Below are 15511 nucleotides of genomic sequence, written 5' to 3' on the forward strand. Positions count from 1 at the left end.
CTCACGCCCAATACCCCACTTTTCATTTAACATTCGCCAGCTCATCTGCAAAGTTTTTCCAAAGAAAGCTTTTTGCATAACATAACATCTTTTTCTCTGTTCTTTCACTTTTTCTCTCTCACACGATTAACACACCCCACTATTGATCTTCCTTTGTCGCGCTGTCATCTTTGTCACCTCACCCATAACAAAATCAATCGATTGTAGAAGGTGAAACAAAAAGGGGAGAGAATAGAAAGGGCCCTAAGTCGGGGGAGAATAGCGGCAAGGATAATGCGGTCTTAAATGACGCAGAACCGGACGAGGAATATGATGAGGATGAAGAAGAAGACGACGACGACGATGATGAAGATGACGAGGACGATGAGCAGTTTATGCAGGAGCTGGCCAGTGTGAATGCCAGTGCCGGTTTCGATGATCTTGCCCCTTATGCGATGCCAAAGACCGTGATTACGCCAACACCCACGCCACCGCCGGTGGCCACCATTGTGACCCCCATCAAGCGCAAACAGTTCACCATAGTGCGATCCTTGACTCCGCTGCAACCGTCGATATCCCCGCACCAACAGTTGAAGCATCTGCACCATCGACGTGGCGAAACTCCGCCGACGGTCATCACCCGCGTGCCCACGCCCACAATTAATCACTTCACCATCATACGAACGCAACATCACCCACATTCCCATCCACACAACACTCCACCGCCGTTGTTTTTCAAGCCGAAGGTTCAGGGCTCACCAGTGATTGCCACGGTCACAACCACATCATCATCATCATCGTCGAACCCAGTCAGTAACGAAGCCCCTAATAAATTTTCCAATTTTCCAACACAACACCAACCAACAACCACAATTACATGCAATACTAACAACAATGCCACGCCAATCATACGAAAATTGTTGACGCTGCAAGAAGGTGCCGAACTGAGCGGTAGCCACAAGGGCACAGGACGCGCGGCGATCCTTTACGATGCCTTGGTCTTGGACACGTTACACGGCCAGGATGAAGGGGATGAGGACGATGAAGGGGAAGGCGAAAGGGAGGATGGGCCAAAGGTGGCAAGCAAAGAGCAGGTTGCCTCATCACAGCCAGCTACCATGCTGCTTATCACCGACGTCAACACGTACAACCAGCAACACGCGACTGGCAGCCCAGCAACACCAGTGTCGGGAGCAGCCACTCTGCGACCCGTGTCCTTCATAAGCATCAATGCCGGCAATAAGATCACCTTGCCAGCCAATGCCCGCATCCTCAAAGCAACAACGGCAACGGCAACATCCACGACAAAAGCGACGGCCACAAATCATAGTAGTAGTAATGCCAACGAACTAACCATCACAGCAACAACATCGGCTGCTCCTGTGGCCACCAGTGGCTCCAGCATAGTCATGATTAACTCAACCTCAACACCCTCCTCATCCTCCAATTCCACCTCTTGTTCTGCAGCTGCCCACCAGGCGTGTGTGCCATCTTCGCCGGCGGGCATGGGACTGGGACATGCGGCCAGCATTGCCACGCCTCCGGCATCAGCGCCCGCCCAGATCATGGGAGGTGGGCCAGGACAAGGTCAAAAGATGTTGTTCGCCATGAGCAACCCGGTAAGTGATGTTAAAGTTCACTGCCAACACATTTGGATGATATTATGTTATTAATTTCAGTACCCTCTGCTGCAGCGTTCTCACCAGCCAGGTACGCCCAGTCTGGAGCACTTGCAGTTGGACGCCTTTGCGCCAGGAAGTTACATCTTCAAGAACCACAACGGTCTGTCCTCGCTGCCGCCGCCCGTCAGTGCGCAGCCCACAATGCTGCTGCACGGATACACGCCAAGCCACAGTGCCGAACCGCCGGCCAGTTCGCCTTCGTACAAGTCGATGCCCTCCACTCCCAAGTCGGCCACATATCTCATGAGTGCGCCGCCGGAACGGAGCATGGAGGGGGGCATGGGTGGCTGTGCATCTGCAGCGGCGAGTGGAGGCAATGAGAACGACATGGAAGCCGATGGTCAGCAGTTTATTCTGGCACCAACGCCGGCGCAGTTGGGACGAGCCCCGCTTCAGCGCCGCAAGAATCTATGTATGTGGTCTCTCAAGATGAACTTTGGACAGCGATCCTAAACGAAACGTATCCTTTTAGCTCAAAGCAAGTCGGAGAATAATGTGTCCTTTGGAGCTAATCTGGGAGCCAGTAATGGGCAGCACATCAGCCGCAAGTTGCACTCGCCCACAATTATGGATGCCTCTTCGCCGATCATTGGCCATGTGAACAGCAGCAGCCTCAGCTCGGCCCTGCCCACGCCCACATCATCAACCACTACGCCGAACAGCGATGAGCAACTGCCCCTGACGCCGACCACCAGCAGCAGCAACAGCGCCATCAACCAGCCGCCCAAGTCTCCGATGAAGGGAGCTCCGGGATCAGCGGCAGCGGCCCTCAAAAAGAAAACTGATGAGATGAACAAGTAAGATGATCAAAATTTCCGGTTGATGTGCTCATCTAACAACTATCCATTTACAGCAGTGTGCTCAAGCAGGTGGACTTTGAGAAGAAGTACAAGGCTCTGCCGCAATTTCAGCCGGAGGACTGTCAGTCGCCAAGTGCCATCGCTGTGCCCTCCTCGCCGCGCGTTTATGGCACGAATTACCGGAAAAAGAACACGGCTCCGCCGTCAGTGCAGAAGCTAAGTGAGTCCCGAAATCAGATAGTCCAGAAAATTTGAATATATCTAATACTGAATATGCTTTTCAGTGTGCGAGGACGATTCGATTGAGGAGCCAGTCTCGGCACCGCCCACAACCACTCAGCGTTTCTTTGGTCCCGACTTTACCAACGAGCTAAAGGGTAAGCTTAAGCCACTCACATGTTTAAATTCAGTTTTTAAACAATTATTGTTAAAGCTTCAATTTAATGATAATACAATTATTATAACTAGTAGAGGAGTTTGACTTTATATCTTTCATCTTCATTTTCAAATGCCTAATAAAGACGACCGCTTTATTGAACTGGAGAGCTCTGACCAAACGGGCCGCTCGCCCAGAACACCAAAGACACCGCTCCAGAGCGCTCGGTCCGATGCCAGCGAGAAGGGGCACCGCAAGGTGCTGGAGACGCGTCGCCACCTGGTCATGCAGCTGTTTGCCGAGCACGGCAACTTTCCCACTGCCCAGGCCACCATTGCCTTTCAGGTGAGTTCTTCACCTCTATATCATTCCAGCAGTTGATGCCATAATGCTAAAACCTATCCACAGACCAAGCACATAGATGTCTTTCCGCGCAAGCAAGATCTGCAGCTAAAGATACGCGAGGTGCGCCAGAAGCTGCTAGGCCAGGCATCCTGCACTCCGCACTCGGCAGGTCCCAACACACCGTCCGACTCCAACTCGTCGTCGACCACGTTGAGTGCAAATAGCACCGGCTTGAATGTGCAGGCCACCAATGCAGCAGGTAATTGGAACCCGTCTAAAGTAATCTTAAATGGAATTAATTTCTTAAAGTCCAATAATTCATTCTATAGTTTTGAGATTTGAGTTTATTTTATTTTAGTCCTTCATAAATTGAGTTTAATTTTAATTTAGTTTCCCTTTCTCAATGAAAACATTGTACAGATGTTTTTCAATATTAATAAACGACAGGTGGACACCAATAACAGCACTCTGAGCAGTAGCCGCATCCCGTCCGCAATGCCACTGAATCAGATGCCGAGTACAAGTACAAGTAAAGTGGATGTGGTCGAGGACTTTGGCGGGAACAGGACAAGACAAAAGATTGTTTGCTGCATGTGACAAAATTACTTAAGGATAGTAAATGAATCGACAGCAACAACAATTGCAGCAGCGCACACTCACAAAATGAAAAAGATATACAAAACAAGCTCTCACTTAGCTACAGCTCATGCATGAAATGCATGGTTTACTAGTTTTTATTATAAACTGCAAATAGTGAGAGAAGTTACACAAAGAAAATAAAAGATATTACACATTTTTAATTACAATAGGCATACAAAATATGTACAAGCAACGTAATTTGAGAGTGGAGATGAGAAACTTATTACGAATGAATTTATTATGCAGCTTAATAAATCAGGAGAAGAGGTAGAAATTTTGATGAAAATTTGAACTTTTGAAGCACATATGAAGTACATACATAATGAAAGCATTGTATAATCCCGGCGTAACGGCTTAGGTTTTAATTTACAGGCGAAACTGCAACTAACAAATTGCAAGAGCTAAGAGAAAATTACGGAAATAGCGGTTAAGCTTTAACTTAAATTGCACATTAATTTTGAAGTGTATTAAGCACAAGCAAAGAATTGTATAAATCAAACAGCAAGAAACTTGAAATGAACACTGTAGTTGTATTGTATATTTAGTCGTAATATTTTTAAACGAGAACAAATCCCTACAAAACACCCGCATTAACACCCACTTTCACACATCTAAATGCTTTTAAACTGTTTGCTTTTGTTCTCAAAGTTTATGCGAAAACAAATCGTTTTAAATTGTATGTACATTTCCTTTAATTGGCTTTTTACACTGTTGTCTAATTGAATTATAATTTATATATAGTTTTTTATTATTATTACTTTAGCATAGCCTGTTTTTAAATTGTACACACACCGAAAAATAAACTACAAAAAAGAAAATAATTGAAAGAAATTTATTACAGACGATTGAAAGAAAACAAAAAAAAAAAAGAGAGAGAATGAGAGAACTAACTGTCTTCCACTGTTGCTGCAATATACTATTTAATATTGTTTATCATTTCGGTTGAAATACATTTAGTTGTAAATTAATGTTTTAAGTATATGACTGCATTTTATTGAAATGCAAAATAATGTTCTTTGTGAATTGTTTAATTTTTTATGTTGTCGCTGATTTATGTTATTAATTATGTGGCTTTTTAAACTTAAATATTTTGTCAAATCTTTCTTCCCCCAATGTCAGTCACAGTTCTTATCTATAATTAACGTTTTTTCCCTCAAGAAGCAACAGTTGCAAAGAATTCGCAAAATTAAAGAAAACTCTTACAGATATACACTCAATATAAAAAAATAAGCTAGTGACGCAAAAAAAAATTATAGTAACAATATTCACATTATAGGTATTACAATAATTTTAATACGCAATAATTAAAATCATCAAATATTCAACGTGTGAATTTAATTGAATGCTGCTTCCATTTAGTTCCATTCTTGCTGGACGCTGCTATTATAGAAATTAACAAGAACAATAAAATAAAAAATCAACAAATTTTTAAAATTTAAAATCAACTCACGTAGTCGTTTATAATTTTTTTTAGTTTTGTGTTTAATAATATTTTAATTATACTTTCTTTATGACGATAAGTTATAATTACCTATTAGTTATTTGTATTAATTAGTGAACAAACGAAATTTTATATGATAAAAAGCAAAAGAGCGTGTAAACTGTAGCGTGTTAATGTTAAAAAATACGAATAAAACAAAAATAAAACCAAGTTTTTAAGCAAATTCGAACCAATGTGTGAACTTAATTGTAGAAGGAACACATATAAATTTTCTATTTATTTTCGCCACCTCCCCCCGAACTCCTCCCCTTAGCAAGCAAACTTGTGCCAATGACAAAGCTTAACTAACATTACTCACTTATCGAACCCTCAATAGAGCTAAGTAAAACATGTTTGTCAATTAGGTCAAATGAAAACATAACACTAACTTTCTGACCTTCACGGAGTTCGAAAACTTGAAGTTGATACAACAAAGAACATTTTTGGACACCAACATTTCGGACTCAAAAAGTAAAATACGGAAAAAGGAAAAATAACAGGAAATACTGAAAAAACTTTTGGCAATTACTAAAATGAGAACAAAAGGGAAACAATCTCAGTCAGAAAACACACAACAAAAAACGGCGTTTCGGATACAAAATTCTAAAATTCAGGTATTACAAGCAAAACAAAAATACAGATAGTGTTGTATAATGTTTTGAACAAAGTAAAAAAAAAAGATGAACTATTTAGCTATTTATACAAGCAAGGCAAGTGTGCCCACTTTGCGAGTAAGTGTAAAATTTATAAGGTGCTTTTATAACAAAATATTTGGTAAAAAAGCAAAGGGCTCCTTCCCACATTAATATATAAATATATACATCTATTTTTGTCAAACGGCATCCACTGTATTTTAAAATGCTTTTAAATGGAGGAGATTTCGAAACGAAAACCCAGAAAGGGTACAAAACTCTTGTAATTCAGTTGTGAGCGATTCGCACATTTTGACGATAAAGGAGCGTGTGTTTTTTATAGTTTTTAATCGAGGAGGGCATTTTTAATCGTAGCTGAGCTCTCCTCAATACGTAGAGCTAAATATATATCTACAATCATCTGATTGATGACATCTCTAGTGGCAATCGAGGTTACATACTGCTGTTTGCGGTTGGTTTAGTTAATTGTTAAATGATAACCGAAAAACAAGAAATATTCTTAAGTCAATGATTGATGGCACAATTCTGGAGTTACAATGCGATTTTTAAGTTCGTAGTGAAATTTCCCGACTTATGATTTGCAATTGACTTTTGAAGGCTTTGTAAAATAAAAACAGAAGAATACAAATATAAATTATATGTACAACTTATTTGTGAAGTTAACTAATAAGCCAGTTATTGTGAAATGTATTTTGTAAGCCACACTTAAGACAAATTACGAATATTAAAATACAATATACAATTACGAACATATACAGGATATAGAAAACAAATACAAATACTAAAACAGAATATTCAATTATTCAAATGTGCAAATCTCATCCGATCATTAAGAACACGTCGGAGGCAGAGGCTTTTGAAAGAAATTATTTAATTAGTAGATCAAAGGACGATCTGAGCAGAATCGATTGCTTAGCCCTTGGCCTCCAAGACAAACGGTCCTTACCAACAAACCACTAACACAAACACACGAAACACACACATATATATGTATGTATAAATAAATATATACGATAATAAATTTATTGAATAAAAGAAAAATATACATTCATAATTTGTGGAGTGTTTATTCATTAGAGGTCTTGAATTTTCGTTTTCGCTGACATCTAGGAAACTTGGAAACAAGAAACTAAAACCGATTTCTTTTTGGCATGGTAATCAAATAAAATATATAAGGACTACATTTTTAAGAAAACGAATAAATAATTTATTGAGATTATGAAAATTATTTGATTGGCCTCCGTGCAAACAGATTTATACCGATTCCGCCACCTCCACTGGCACCTCGTGAAAGATACTCCTCGCTGAGGACAGAACACTGACATCGGCGCAGTTGATGAAGGTTTCCTGGGCACCGCAGCCCATGGCCCCTGACCCATCCTCACACACTCCCCAATTATTTCCCGCCGTATAGGTCCAGCGGAGCACGCAATGGATGCAGTTGAGCTCGGTGGGAAGTTGAACCACTACTGGTATATCTCCAGTTGTTGTGTTGATCTTGTACTTCGTGCTGCCATCTGCAAACTTCAAAGGATACTGATTGAAGCACTCTTCCGATTCGCTACCATTTTTATCCAGGTTGCAGATGTGAAACCGGAAGTAGCCCAGATGATTGGCAGTGATCCTAACGCTAATTTCAGTCTCGGTCACGTCGGCATAGCTCTTTACGATCACACCACTGCCATATTTTCCGCCTAGCTCATTAGGGCGTGGCTGCTTCAAGCTCCAATCATCGCCGCAGAGTCCACAATTTCCACCATTTTCGGTTTGTTTCTAAAGGATAAAACGAACATTAAATAAAATCCGTAAAATCACTTGCTTGCCACAATCTTACCCATAAACCACCGCAATATAATGCATTATCATCATAATTTGTTGGCGCCGATGAATCGGTGCGCCAACGTGAAGATCTTCCTGGTGGAGTCAACATCATGCCATGGGCATTCAATCCACCCAAGAAGCAAAAAATACCCAAGCTTATAAGCAGGATCTCCTTGAAGAATTTCATTTTGCTTTCACTTTTCCTTTCACTTTAGTCTGAGTCGACCTGGTCCGAGGCTTATATAGTTCCATATTCTCAACCCTTATCAGTTACCGGGCGGTTTATGCTTGTTTTTGATTTTTCGCCAAATAACCGTGAATTTTTCTTATCGCTTCATAATCTTAATTTTGTTTACGGTTATTGGTAGTTAAAATTTGGGAGAATTCCTAGTATCTACCTGGGAACTGGCAAAACACCTATGACACATATAAACAATACCCCAAATACTGGTAATGGAATCATTCTAAATTCGAAGACTTTTTTATTGGGCTGTGGCTGTTTAGCCCACCAATGCCATTATGATAAGAGTTCATTGCTAAGAAATAATAATAAACTTGTTAACCAAGGTTGAAGTGTCTCAAGTACTATACTATTTACTTATAACATAAGATCGTTATTAAAAGGATATCCAGTCATATTTTGAACCACAAATGTTGTTGTTTGGTTTCAAAAGGAAAGAAAAGAAAAGATGAAATTAGAAAAAAAAAAACAATTAAAAAGAAAATAATATCCATGGGCCATTTGATTTTTAATGCACATGTCAAAAAACACTTTACAATAAAATATATATTCACATCCAGCAAAAATGATTAATAAATCAAAAAAATCCTAAGCTGAATTTTGCTGATAGCTTTATTTAAATGGTTAAGATAGGGCATTTTTAACATTAATATACTTAAACATAAGAATAATTTTTGCAAATAAAAAAAAAGATAAGCCGGCTTTGCTATTATGGCGAATATTTGGCCTACTAGATATACTGCGAAAACTTTCGTGGTTTTACAAATGTTCTTTGTTGTTTGTAAAATGAAATATTGATACAAGTAAAATATCAATCTAACGTTGATATTTGCATAGTTTTAGGCTGTACCTACTATTTTGATTTTATTTTACTTAGCCCACACAGCTTATAATAGCAGCTAAAAATCAAAGAATACACCGATGGTACCTTCTTTTCTATTAAATTAATACAAAATCTTGTAAGCTTCAAAGAACACAAAACTAAAATATCCTTTTAGAGTCAACCTATTTCGACGCCATGGAGTCCACACATTTAATTTTTTTTTTTTAAATACGAATCTACTTTACGTTTACTTATACATCAACCGAATGGCGCTGAAGAACTTGTAAGACACTTGCATGAACTGCAAAAGGATAAATTCAAATAGATCTTTAAGATGCTAAGTGTGAGTGAATCTTACAATGCTCATAGTCTCAAAGGACACGTCCAAGAATATGGTGGCTCTTAAGCAGACGGGCTTCTGGGCCCGCAAAGACATCAAAATAAGCATTTTGCGGAATCGGGGGTCGGATTCCATCCAATTCATTTCATAGACAGCAAGGCTTATACCATTACTCTGCAAATGTCTGGTAAGACAAGTGGAATATACTTTAGAACATACTTATCACACCGCATCGATAAGCAGCTGGCTAAAATAGCAGAATAGGAATATTTCCATTAGAGCCGAAATCATAGTTAAGACCTGCTTGAAGATATATTCCAAGCCAACGAAACCAAGAGTCAACGTAAATCCCACATTGCAGACAAGCAGCGAAGAGTTTACAAAGTTTAAGAGTAAAGGCACTCAAAAGACATCGTTCATCACGTTTGAGACTCTGAAAGAGATTGGGCATTTCATTAAATCGTCAATTCTTTTCCCTGCTTAACTAACTCTAATATTTCCATGTGCCGCGCAATCAGGGATCTTAACTTCCTTAGATCCTCTTCAGCCCATCTGGTATTGCGATGATCCCGAACATCGAAATCCCTGAGAGTCCTGGCCAGTCTTTTGAAATGCATTATGACCTGCATGGCCACAGCGAACATCAAGAGATCGGCAGATACACAGCCACAAGTACATGTGTAAGCAGCGATCGACTGGAGCAGGTAGGTAGGAAAAAATCTCCATGTTCCACGATAACTCCAAGGCGCAATGGGCACAAAGGGCAGGTTGAGCTCGACATTGGGCACGTGGAGCAACCACCTTTGGATGACGTACTTCGGAACAGCAAACAGGCTGTTTGTGGTAATCATAGTGATCAGAAGACAAGCAAAACGCTTTGAGATAAGCTGGCAGCGTTTCAGATAGATCTTTACCCTAAACATCTGCTGCTCCTTCTCTATGGGCTGTGGAAAAATGTTCGAAATATGGTGCATTAACTTGGTCAGATTTTGCTTCTGCAATTGAATAGCGATGATCTTTAAGACGCCCACGTTGCCGAATATGATTTGGCCCACCACCATGGGAATCTTAAGGAAATCCGTGCTCTTGTCGCTTCGCACGGAATCAATCACAAACACCATTATTGAGACCCAGACAAAGATCAGATTAACTACGTGAAACACAAGGTACAGATGAGTTCCAAGGCCGGATTTGTGGTCCGATTCGAAGGGTTCCACACCCATTGAACGAAAGTAAATCATGGCCAGCTTTAAGAAGTCCTCGGCGACAGGATACACCTTCTTCGGCTTTACTACTGGCACAATTTTTCTATTGAAATACATATTTTCAAGGAAGATGACCTTCATGTTTATCAGGTGGATTTCACTTCACAATTGTGTGCCATCTAAAATTTAGGTCTTATATAGTCCAGCCGTAGCGCAAAACTACAAATTTGCATGCACTTAAAAAACAAACCATTTTTTACTTACTTATTTACTTAATTAAAAGAACTTTTCATAATATTCGGCAGTAACTATATTTATATATAAAATGCAAATCTTCGGTTTATTTGCAATTAAAATATTGAGCAATTCAAAATAAATCTTTGATTTAGTTGATATTTTTTTTTTGTGTAGAGTCGTAGGTATTTTTCGACAAAACATTTTTGTGGTTGCTCAGGTGTAACGTAATAAGTCATAGGTCAGTAGCGGATCTAGGATTTGGTTGAGGTCGGGGGTAGAAAAACCAATTTTATATACCCTTGCAGAGGGTATTATTATTTCACTTAGAAGTGCGACGTAGTGATGGAGACATTTTCCACCCTTTAAAGTATATATATTCTAGATCAGCATCATTAGGATAGTCGATCTAGCCATGCTCGTTTATCCGTTCCTCTGCCCGTTTCTACCTAAACTAGTCTCTCAGTTTTAAAGCTGTCTACGAATTCTTGCAGTCAGATAATAATAATAAGCCATTACCCAGTCCATGATTAAATTCAGTTTTAATTTATCTGTAAGCTTTCTTGTTTTTGTTTTTTTTTGTATTCATAACAATATAAAAACTAAAAAAAAAACTAAAGTGTAAAATATTATTGTATTCATGGCTAAGAATTTAAGAGGGTCTGATCCAATAAGCTTAAAGTATTTTAACTGAGCAGATAATAGCATTCGGATAATAATCCAAATTTGAACCCAGCTTGGCAACTACAATAGTCTAGAAAGTATTTTTTGAGGATAATAGGAACATTGAGTGCAAGCAAATGGCTAAGCGTTTGTAAGGGCTGGTGGATCTTGGGAAATATCAACTCATTCGCTATGTATACCCTGATTTAGCCCTTGAGTGAACGTTCCGACCTTTTCAGTGTGGGCCAAATTTCGTTTTGAACACTTTTGTGGTTAGACATATGTGTTATATTGGCACAACTTTGCTTGATAAATTGAAATTAATTATTAAGAACTAAGTAGATGCAGAGCAAGCAGGGTCAAGTGGACATATACCTTTATTTGAGTAATAAAAACACACTCTTTTATTGTAATCTAATATAATATTTTATTTTTTTTGTATTGAAAATAAAACGCCTTAACAAAATAATGCTAATTACTTTATGTGGCCATCGGCTCATACATAATTAAGATTTTTAATATTGCTTCGTTTTAAGCCATTCTATGTATTTAAATATTTAATAGATAAAGCTAGTGTGTAAGTGATTAACGTTAAGAACAAATTGCACATTTAGTAATATAAGATAACCCGGCACATTCCTTTACCGATACATCATTTGAATGGCGCAGAAGAACTTATAAGACACTTGCAAGAACTGGAAAGGAGTAAAGTTGAATGGATTTAAGATGCTAAAGGTGTCGGTATCTTACAATGCTCATAGTCTGAATAGACACTCCAAAGAAAACGGTGGCTTTTAGACAGACGGGTTTCTGCGCTCGCATAGACAAAAAAATAAGCATTTTTCGGAATCGGGGTTTCGCTTCCATCCAATTCATATCGTAGATAGCAAAGCCAACATTATTACTCTGCAAAAATCATATTGGATAAGTGAAGATTAAGTTGAAACACACATAACGTACCGCGTCGATCAGCATCTGGCTAAAGAAGCAGACGAGGTAGATTTCCACAAGAGCCGATGTTATAATTAAGACCTGCTCCAAGCTGAAGCCCATAGTCAACTGAAATCCCACATTGCAGACGAGCAGCGAGGAGTTAAGAAAGTTCAACAGCAATGGAATTCCAAAGACATCGTTCATGGCGCTCACAAGTCTGGAAGATATTGGTGTTCAAAGTTCCTGAGCTTACTGACCCTAGTATTTGAATGTGGTATGCGATCAGAGAACTTAATTCCTTCAGAGCTTTGTCAGATCCCCTACCATCGCGATGTCTCTGAGTGTTGAATTCCCTGAGATCCCTGGCCAATTTGTCAAAGTGCATGATAGCCTGCAGTGCAACGGCGAACATCATGAGATCGGTGGATATATATCCGCAAGTGGCCGAGTAGGCAGCGATGCACTGGAGTAAATAGGTCGGATAGAATCTCCAGGTGTCGCGCCAATCCCAAGGCGCCATGGACACAAATGGCAGCGTTTGCATGGGGTTCGGCAAGTGGAGCCACCAACGTTGGATGGCGTATTGTGCAAAGGGGCTAAGGCTTGTGTTAATGGCCATCACCACCAAAAGAAACCCAAATCCCTTCGATACGAGGATGCACCGTTTCAGATGGCGCCTCACGCCGAAAAGCTCCTGCTCTTTTTCGTTTGGTGGCGGAAACAAGGACTTTAAGCGATGCACCAGACTGGTCATCCCCTGCCTGTAAGTTTTAACAGCAAAGATCTTTAGGATGCCGACGTTGCCAAAAGTGATGTAGCCCACCACCATGCAAGTTCCAAGGAAATCATTGATATTGTTGGTTCGCACCGAGTTCACCACAAACACTATCGAAGATCCCCAAACAAAGAACAGGTTGGTTATGTGGAACGCGAAATATATATGGAGTCCGAGACCGGGTTTGTTGTCCGATTCATAGGGATCCACACCCACAGAATGAAAGAAGACCACGGCTGGCCTCAGGAAGTCCTCTACGACAGGATATCCGGTGTTCGGCTTCCTTTGATACTTGGTCCTTACAGCCAAAATATTCTCCTTAATAAAATTAGCCATCGCAGCGAATTGATTCGACCTTACAATTTGTTATAATGACAAATTTGTATGACTTATATAGTCCACTCGAGTTGCTTAAACCGCAAGGTTTCTCTTCAAAAATGCAGCTAGTCGAAGGACTCATACTAGACAAAACAACAAACAAACACACTAAAAAAATTAAGTTACAAGAGCTAATTCCTTTTTAAGTTTATTTTATTATTTTACGATTTTACATGCAAATCTTTGGGATAGAGACTTTGTTTGTTTTTTCGCAGTGTAGCTGAAAATCAATGTGAATTGCTTGCGGTAAGCCAATTAAGGCTTTTTTGGTACAGCAATAAAAAAAAAGGAAACGTATTAAGAAAGAGTTTCGAAAAAAACCAAGAAACACTTGACCTCGAGCTGACAAACATAAGAATAACAAATAGAAAGGTCGCCAAAAAAATAAAGGAACTGCACTTTGGTAAAAAACTACAACATAGTTCGTCGGTTGCCTGAACACCTCTCCACCTCTTTTCCAAATTAATGAATATCACAAATAATAATAAATACCGTTTATAATGCTCAGATCTTTATTTAACTTTGGTTACTTTCTGGCTTTTAGCACTTTCAGACTTAATTGGCAGTTAGTAATTTAGCTGACTGGGTTTTTAGACAACCTCAATGGGAGCCACGGGTAGGTCTCCACTGACCAGCTCCTTGACCAAATTGCGACCCCAGTTGATGCTCACATCGGCGCAGTTCTTGAAGGTCTCCTGGGGACCACATCCCAAGGCTCCGTTGCCGGAGTTATCGCAAATGCCCCAGTTGTTGGCTGGAATATATTTAAAACTCGATTAACTACTGAAGCACGAGTTTATTGTTAAAATACTTACCACCCACATAGGTCCATCGGATAACGCAGTGACTGCAGGTAACTCCCTCTGGCAGCAAAACTGTCACATCGAATTCTCCAGCCTGGCTACCAATTTGCAATCTATCGCTGCCATCGGGAAAACGCAGGCGGTGCTGGTCGAAGCACTCCTCCGATTCGCCGCCGTAGACATCCAGATTGCACAGATGGAACTCGAAGTGGCCCAAGTGGTTGGTGGTGATCTTTACACCCACGGTGATAGCATGGCCAGCCGCGTAGCTCCTGGTCACCACGCCTGCTCCGCCGATACTACCTCCGATCTCGTTGGCACGGGGCTGGCCATCCAAGAAGTTGTCGCCGCACAGGCCACAACGACCTCCGTTGTTCGATTGGGTCTATGGATTTAAAATTTGGTAATTTATTTAACATGCATAGGAGCTTTTATAATGTTCGTTATGGTAAATCGAGATAATATTATAGCAATTTTGCTGAAAGTATAATATACATATATATAATATATATATATATATATATATATATATATATATATTTTAGTTTTAACAAGGATCCTATAATCTTAGCTAAATAATTTAGCAGATGTGTCTTGTGTGGGCTAGAGTTGATTAATTTATAAAATGAATAAAAGTAAACTGAAAAAGGTTAGGAAAGCTACCTATTTAAAAAGAAACCTTAGCTTTTTTAGCATAAGTATCTAATTTTTACAATTGATTTCTGGCAATCCATATCCATTCTTTTACAACATAAACTTTTGTGGGGATGGTCAATGTAGAAGAAGCTTCCCATTCTGGAGATCCGTAACTCACATACAAGCCGCCGCAGAATAGTTCGTTGTCGTTCCAGTTTTGAGGAGCGGATCCGTCGTAACGCCAGCGGGAGGAGCGACTGGGCGGGGACAGCATCATTCCGTGGGCATCGATCTGCTGCAGACCAATGGCCAACAACAAGGTCACGCTGAGCAGGTACTTCATGGCGTATATTTGGCTTTCACTTTCACAATGCCACCCGCATGGACGCCCACGGTTTTATATGCGCTCCTTTCCGACTTATCACTCCGATTTGGATCGAGAGTTTTACAGTAGCTCTCATGGCGATAACCAGGAGTGATAACACGCAGTATAAATAATAACAACTGCAGTTCCTCGTACCGGTCAAAATCCGCAGAATCAGCACTCCAGATAGGCCCACGGATAAGCATCTTTCGATTGGCATAGTGAAATATTCATAAAATTGTCGGTCGTAAGGAATGCCACTTACAATAAGTAGGAAGAGATATTGTTAATTCCCTAATCACATTCGTGCAATCTGGAGTTCGTTTATTGGATTAAGAATT

At 40.1% G+C, this 15511-nt stretch overlaps 5 protein-coding genes across 16 annotated transcripts in view; 1 reads left to right on the forward strand and 4 right to left on the reverse strand.

Moving 5' to 3' along the window:
- The window catches only part of LOC108136789 (putative transcription factor capicua), a 44918-nt gene extending 38766 nt beyond the window's left edge, over positions 1-6152 (forward strand). For 3 of the 12 annotated variants that reach the window (XM_017258153.2, XM_017258159.2, XM_017258154.2), the window contains 8 exons: positions 913-1598; positions 1659-2073; positions 2134-2458; positions 2515-2681; positions 2746-2838; positions 2983-3182; positions 3246-3441; positions 3603-6152. In XM_017258153.2, coding sequence (XP_017113642.1) covers positions 913-1598; positions 1659-2073; positions 2134-2458; positions 2515-2681; positions 2746-2838; positions 2983-3182; positions 3246-3441; positions 3603-3619 — 2099 coding nt within the window. In that variant the 3' untranslated portion in view covers positions 3620-6152. Of the gene's footprint in view, positions 1-207; positions 1599-1658; positions 2074-2133; positions 2459-2514; positions 2682-2745; positions 2839-2982; positions 3183-3245; positions 3442-3602 lie in introns of all 12 variants that reach the window. The other 9 variants (XM_017258160.2, XM_017258162.2, XM_017258165.2 and 6 more) reach the window with 6 other exon arrangements.
- An 845-nt stretch (positions 6153-6997) lies between these two features.
- LOC108136792 lies at positions 6998-7973 on the reverse strand. Its single transcript, XM_017258167.2, has 2 exons — positions 7789-7973; positions 6998-7727 (listed from the first exon to the last, which is right to left on the reverse strand). Exons 1-2 carry the CDS (start codon positions 7960-7962, stop codon positions 7209-7211), a joined length of 693 nt encoding a protein of 230 aa, XP_017113656.1. The 5' UTR covers positions 7963-7973; the 3' UTR covers positions 6998-7208.
- Positions 7974-9086: 1113 nt separating this feature from the next.
- On the reverse strand, positions 9087-10525 carry LOC108136675 (odorant receptor 67a-like). Its single transcript, XM_041709175.1, has 3 exons — positions 9669-10525; positions 9198-9363; positions 9087-9140 (listed from the first exon to the last, which is right to left on the reverse strand). The coding sequence occupies exons 1-3, from the start codon at positions 10523-10525 to the stop codon at positions 9087-9089; spliced, it is 1077 nt and encodes a 358-aa protein (XP_041565109.1).
- A 1397-nt stretch (positions 10526-11922) lies between these two features.
- On the reverse strand, positions 11923-13325 carry LOC108136674 (odorant receptor 67a-like). The gene is made up of 4 exons (XM_017257997.1): positions 12472-13325; positions 12242-12431; positions 12032-12187; positions 11923-11976 (listed from the first exon to the last, which is right to left on the reverse strand). The coding sequence occupies exons 1-4, from the start codon at positions 13323-13325 to the stop codon at positions 11923-11925; spliced, it is 1254 nt and encodes a 417-aa protein (XP_017113486.1).
- A 531-nt stretch (positions 13326-13856) lies between these two features.
- LOC108136827 lies at positions 13857-15186 on the reverse strand. The gene is made up of 3 exons (XM_017258242.2): positions 14985-15186; positions 14183-14555; positions 13857-14121 (listed from the first exon to the last, which is right to left on the reverse strand). Exons 1-3 carry the CDS (start codon positions 15147-15149, stop codon positions 13958-13960), a joined length of 702 nt encoding a protein of 233 aa, XP_017113731.1. The 5' UTR covers positions 15150-15186; the 3' UTR covers positions 13857-13957.
- Positions 15187-15511: the final 325 nt, after the last annotated feature.

The sequence above is a fragment of the Drosophila elegans genome, unplaced genomic scaffold (genome assembly GCF_018152505.1).
Source record: "Drosophila elegans isolate 14027-0461.03 unplaced genomic scaffold, ASM1815250v1 contig_476, whole genome shotgun sequence".
Classification (NCBI taxonomy): domain Eukaryota; kingdom Metazoa; phylum Arthropoda; class Insecta; order Diptera; family Drosophilidae; genus Drosophila; species Drosophila elegans.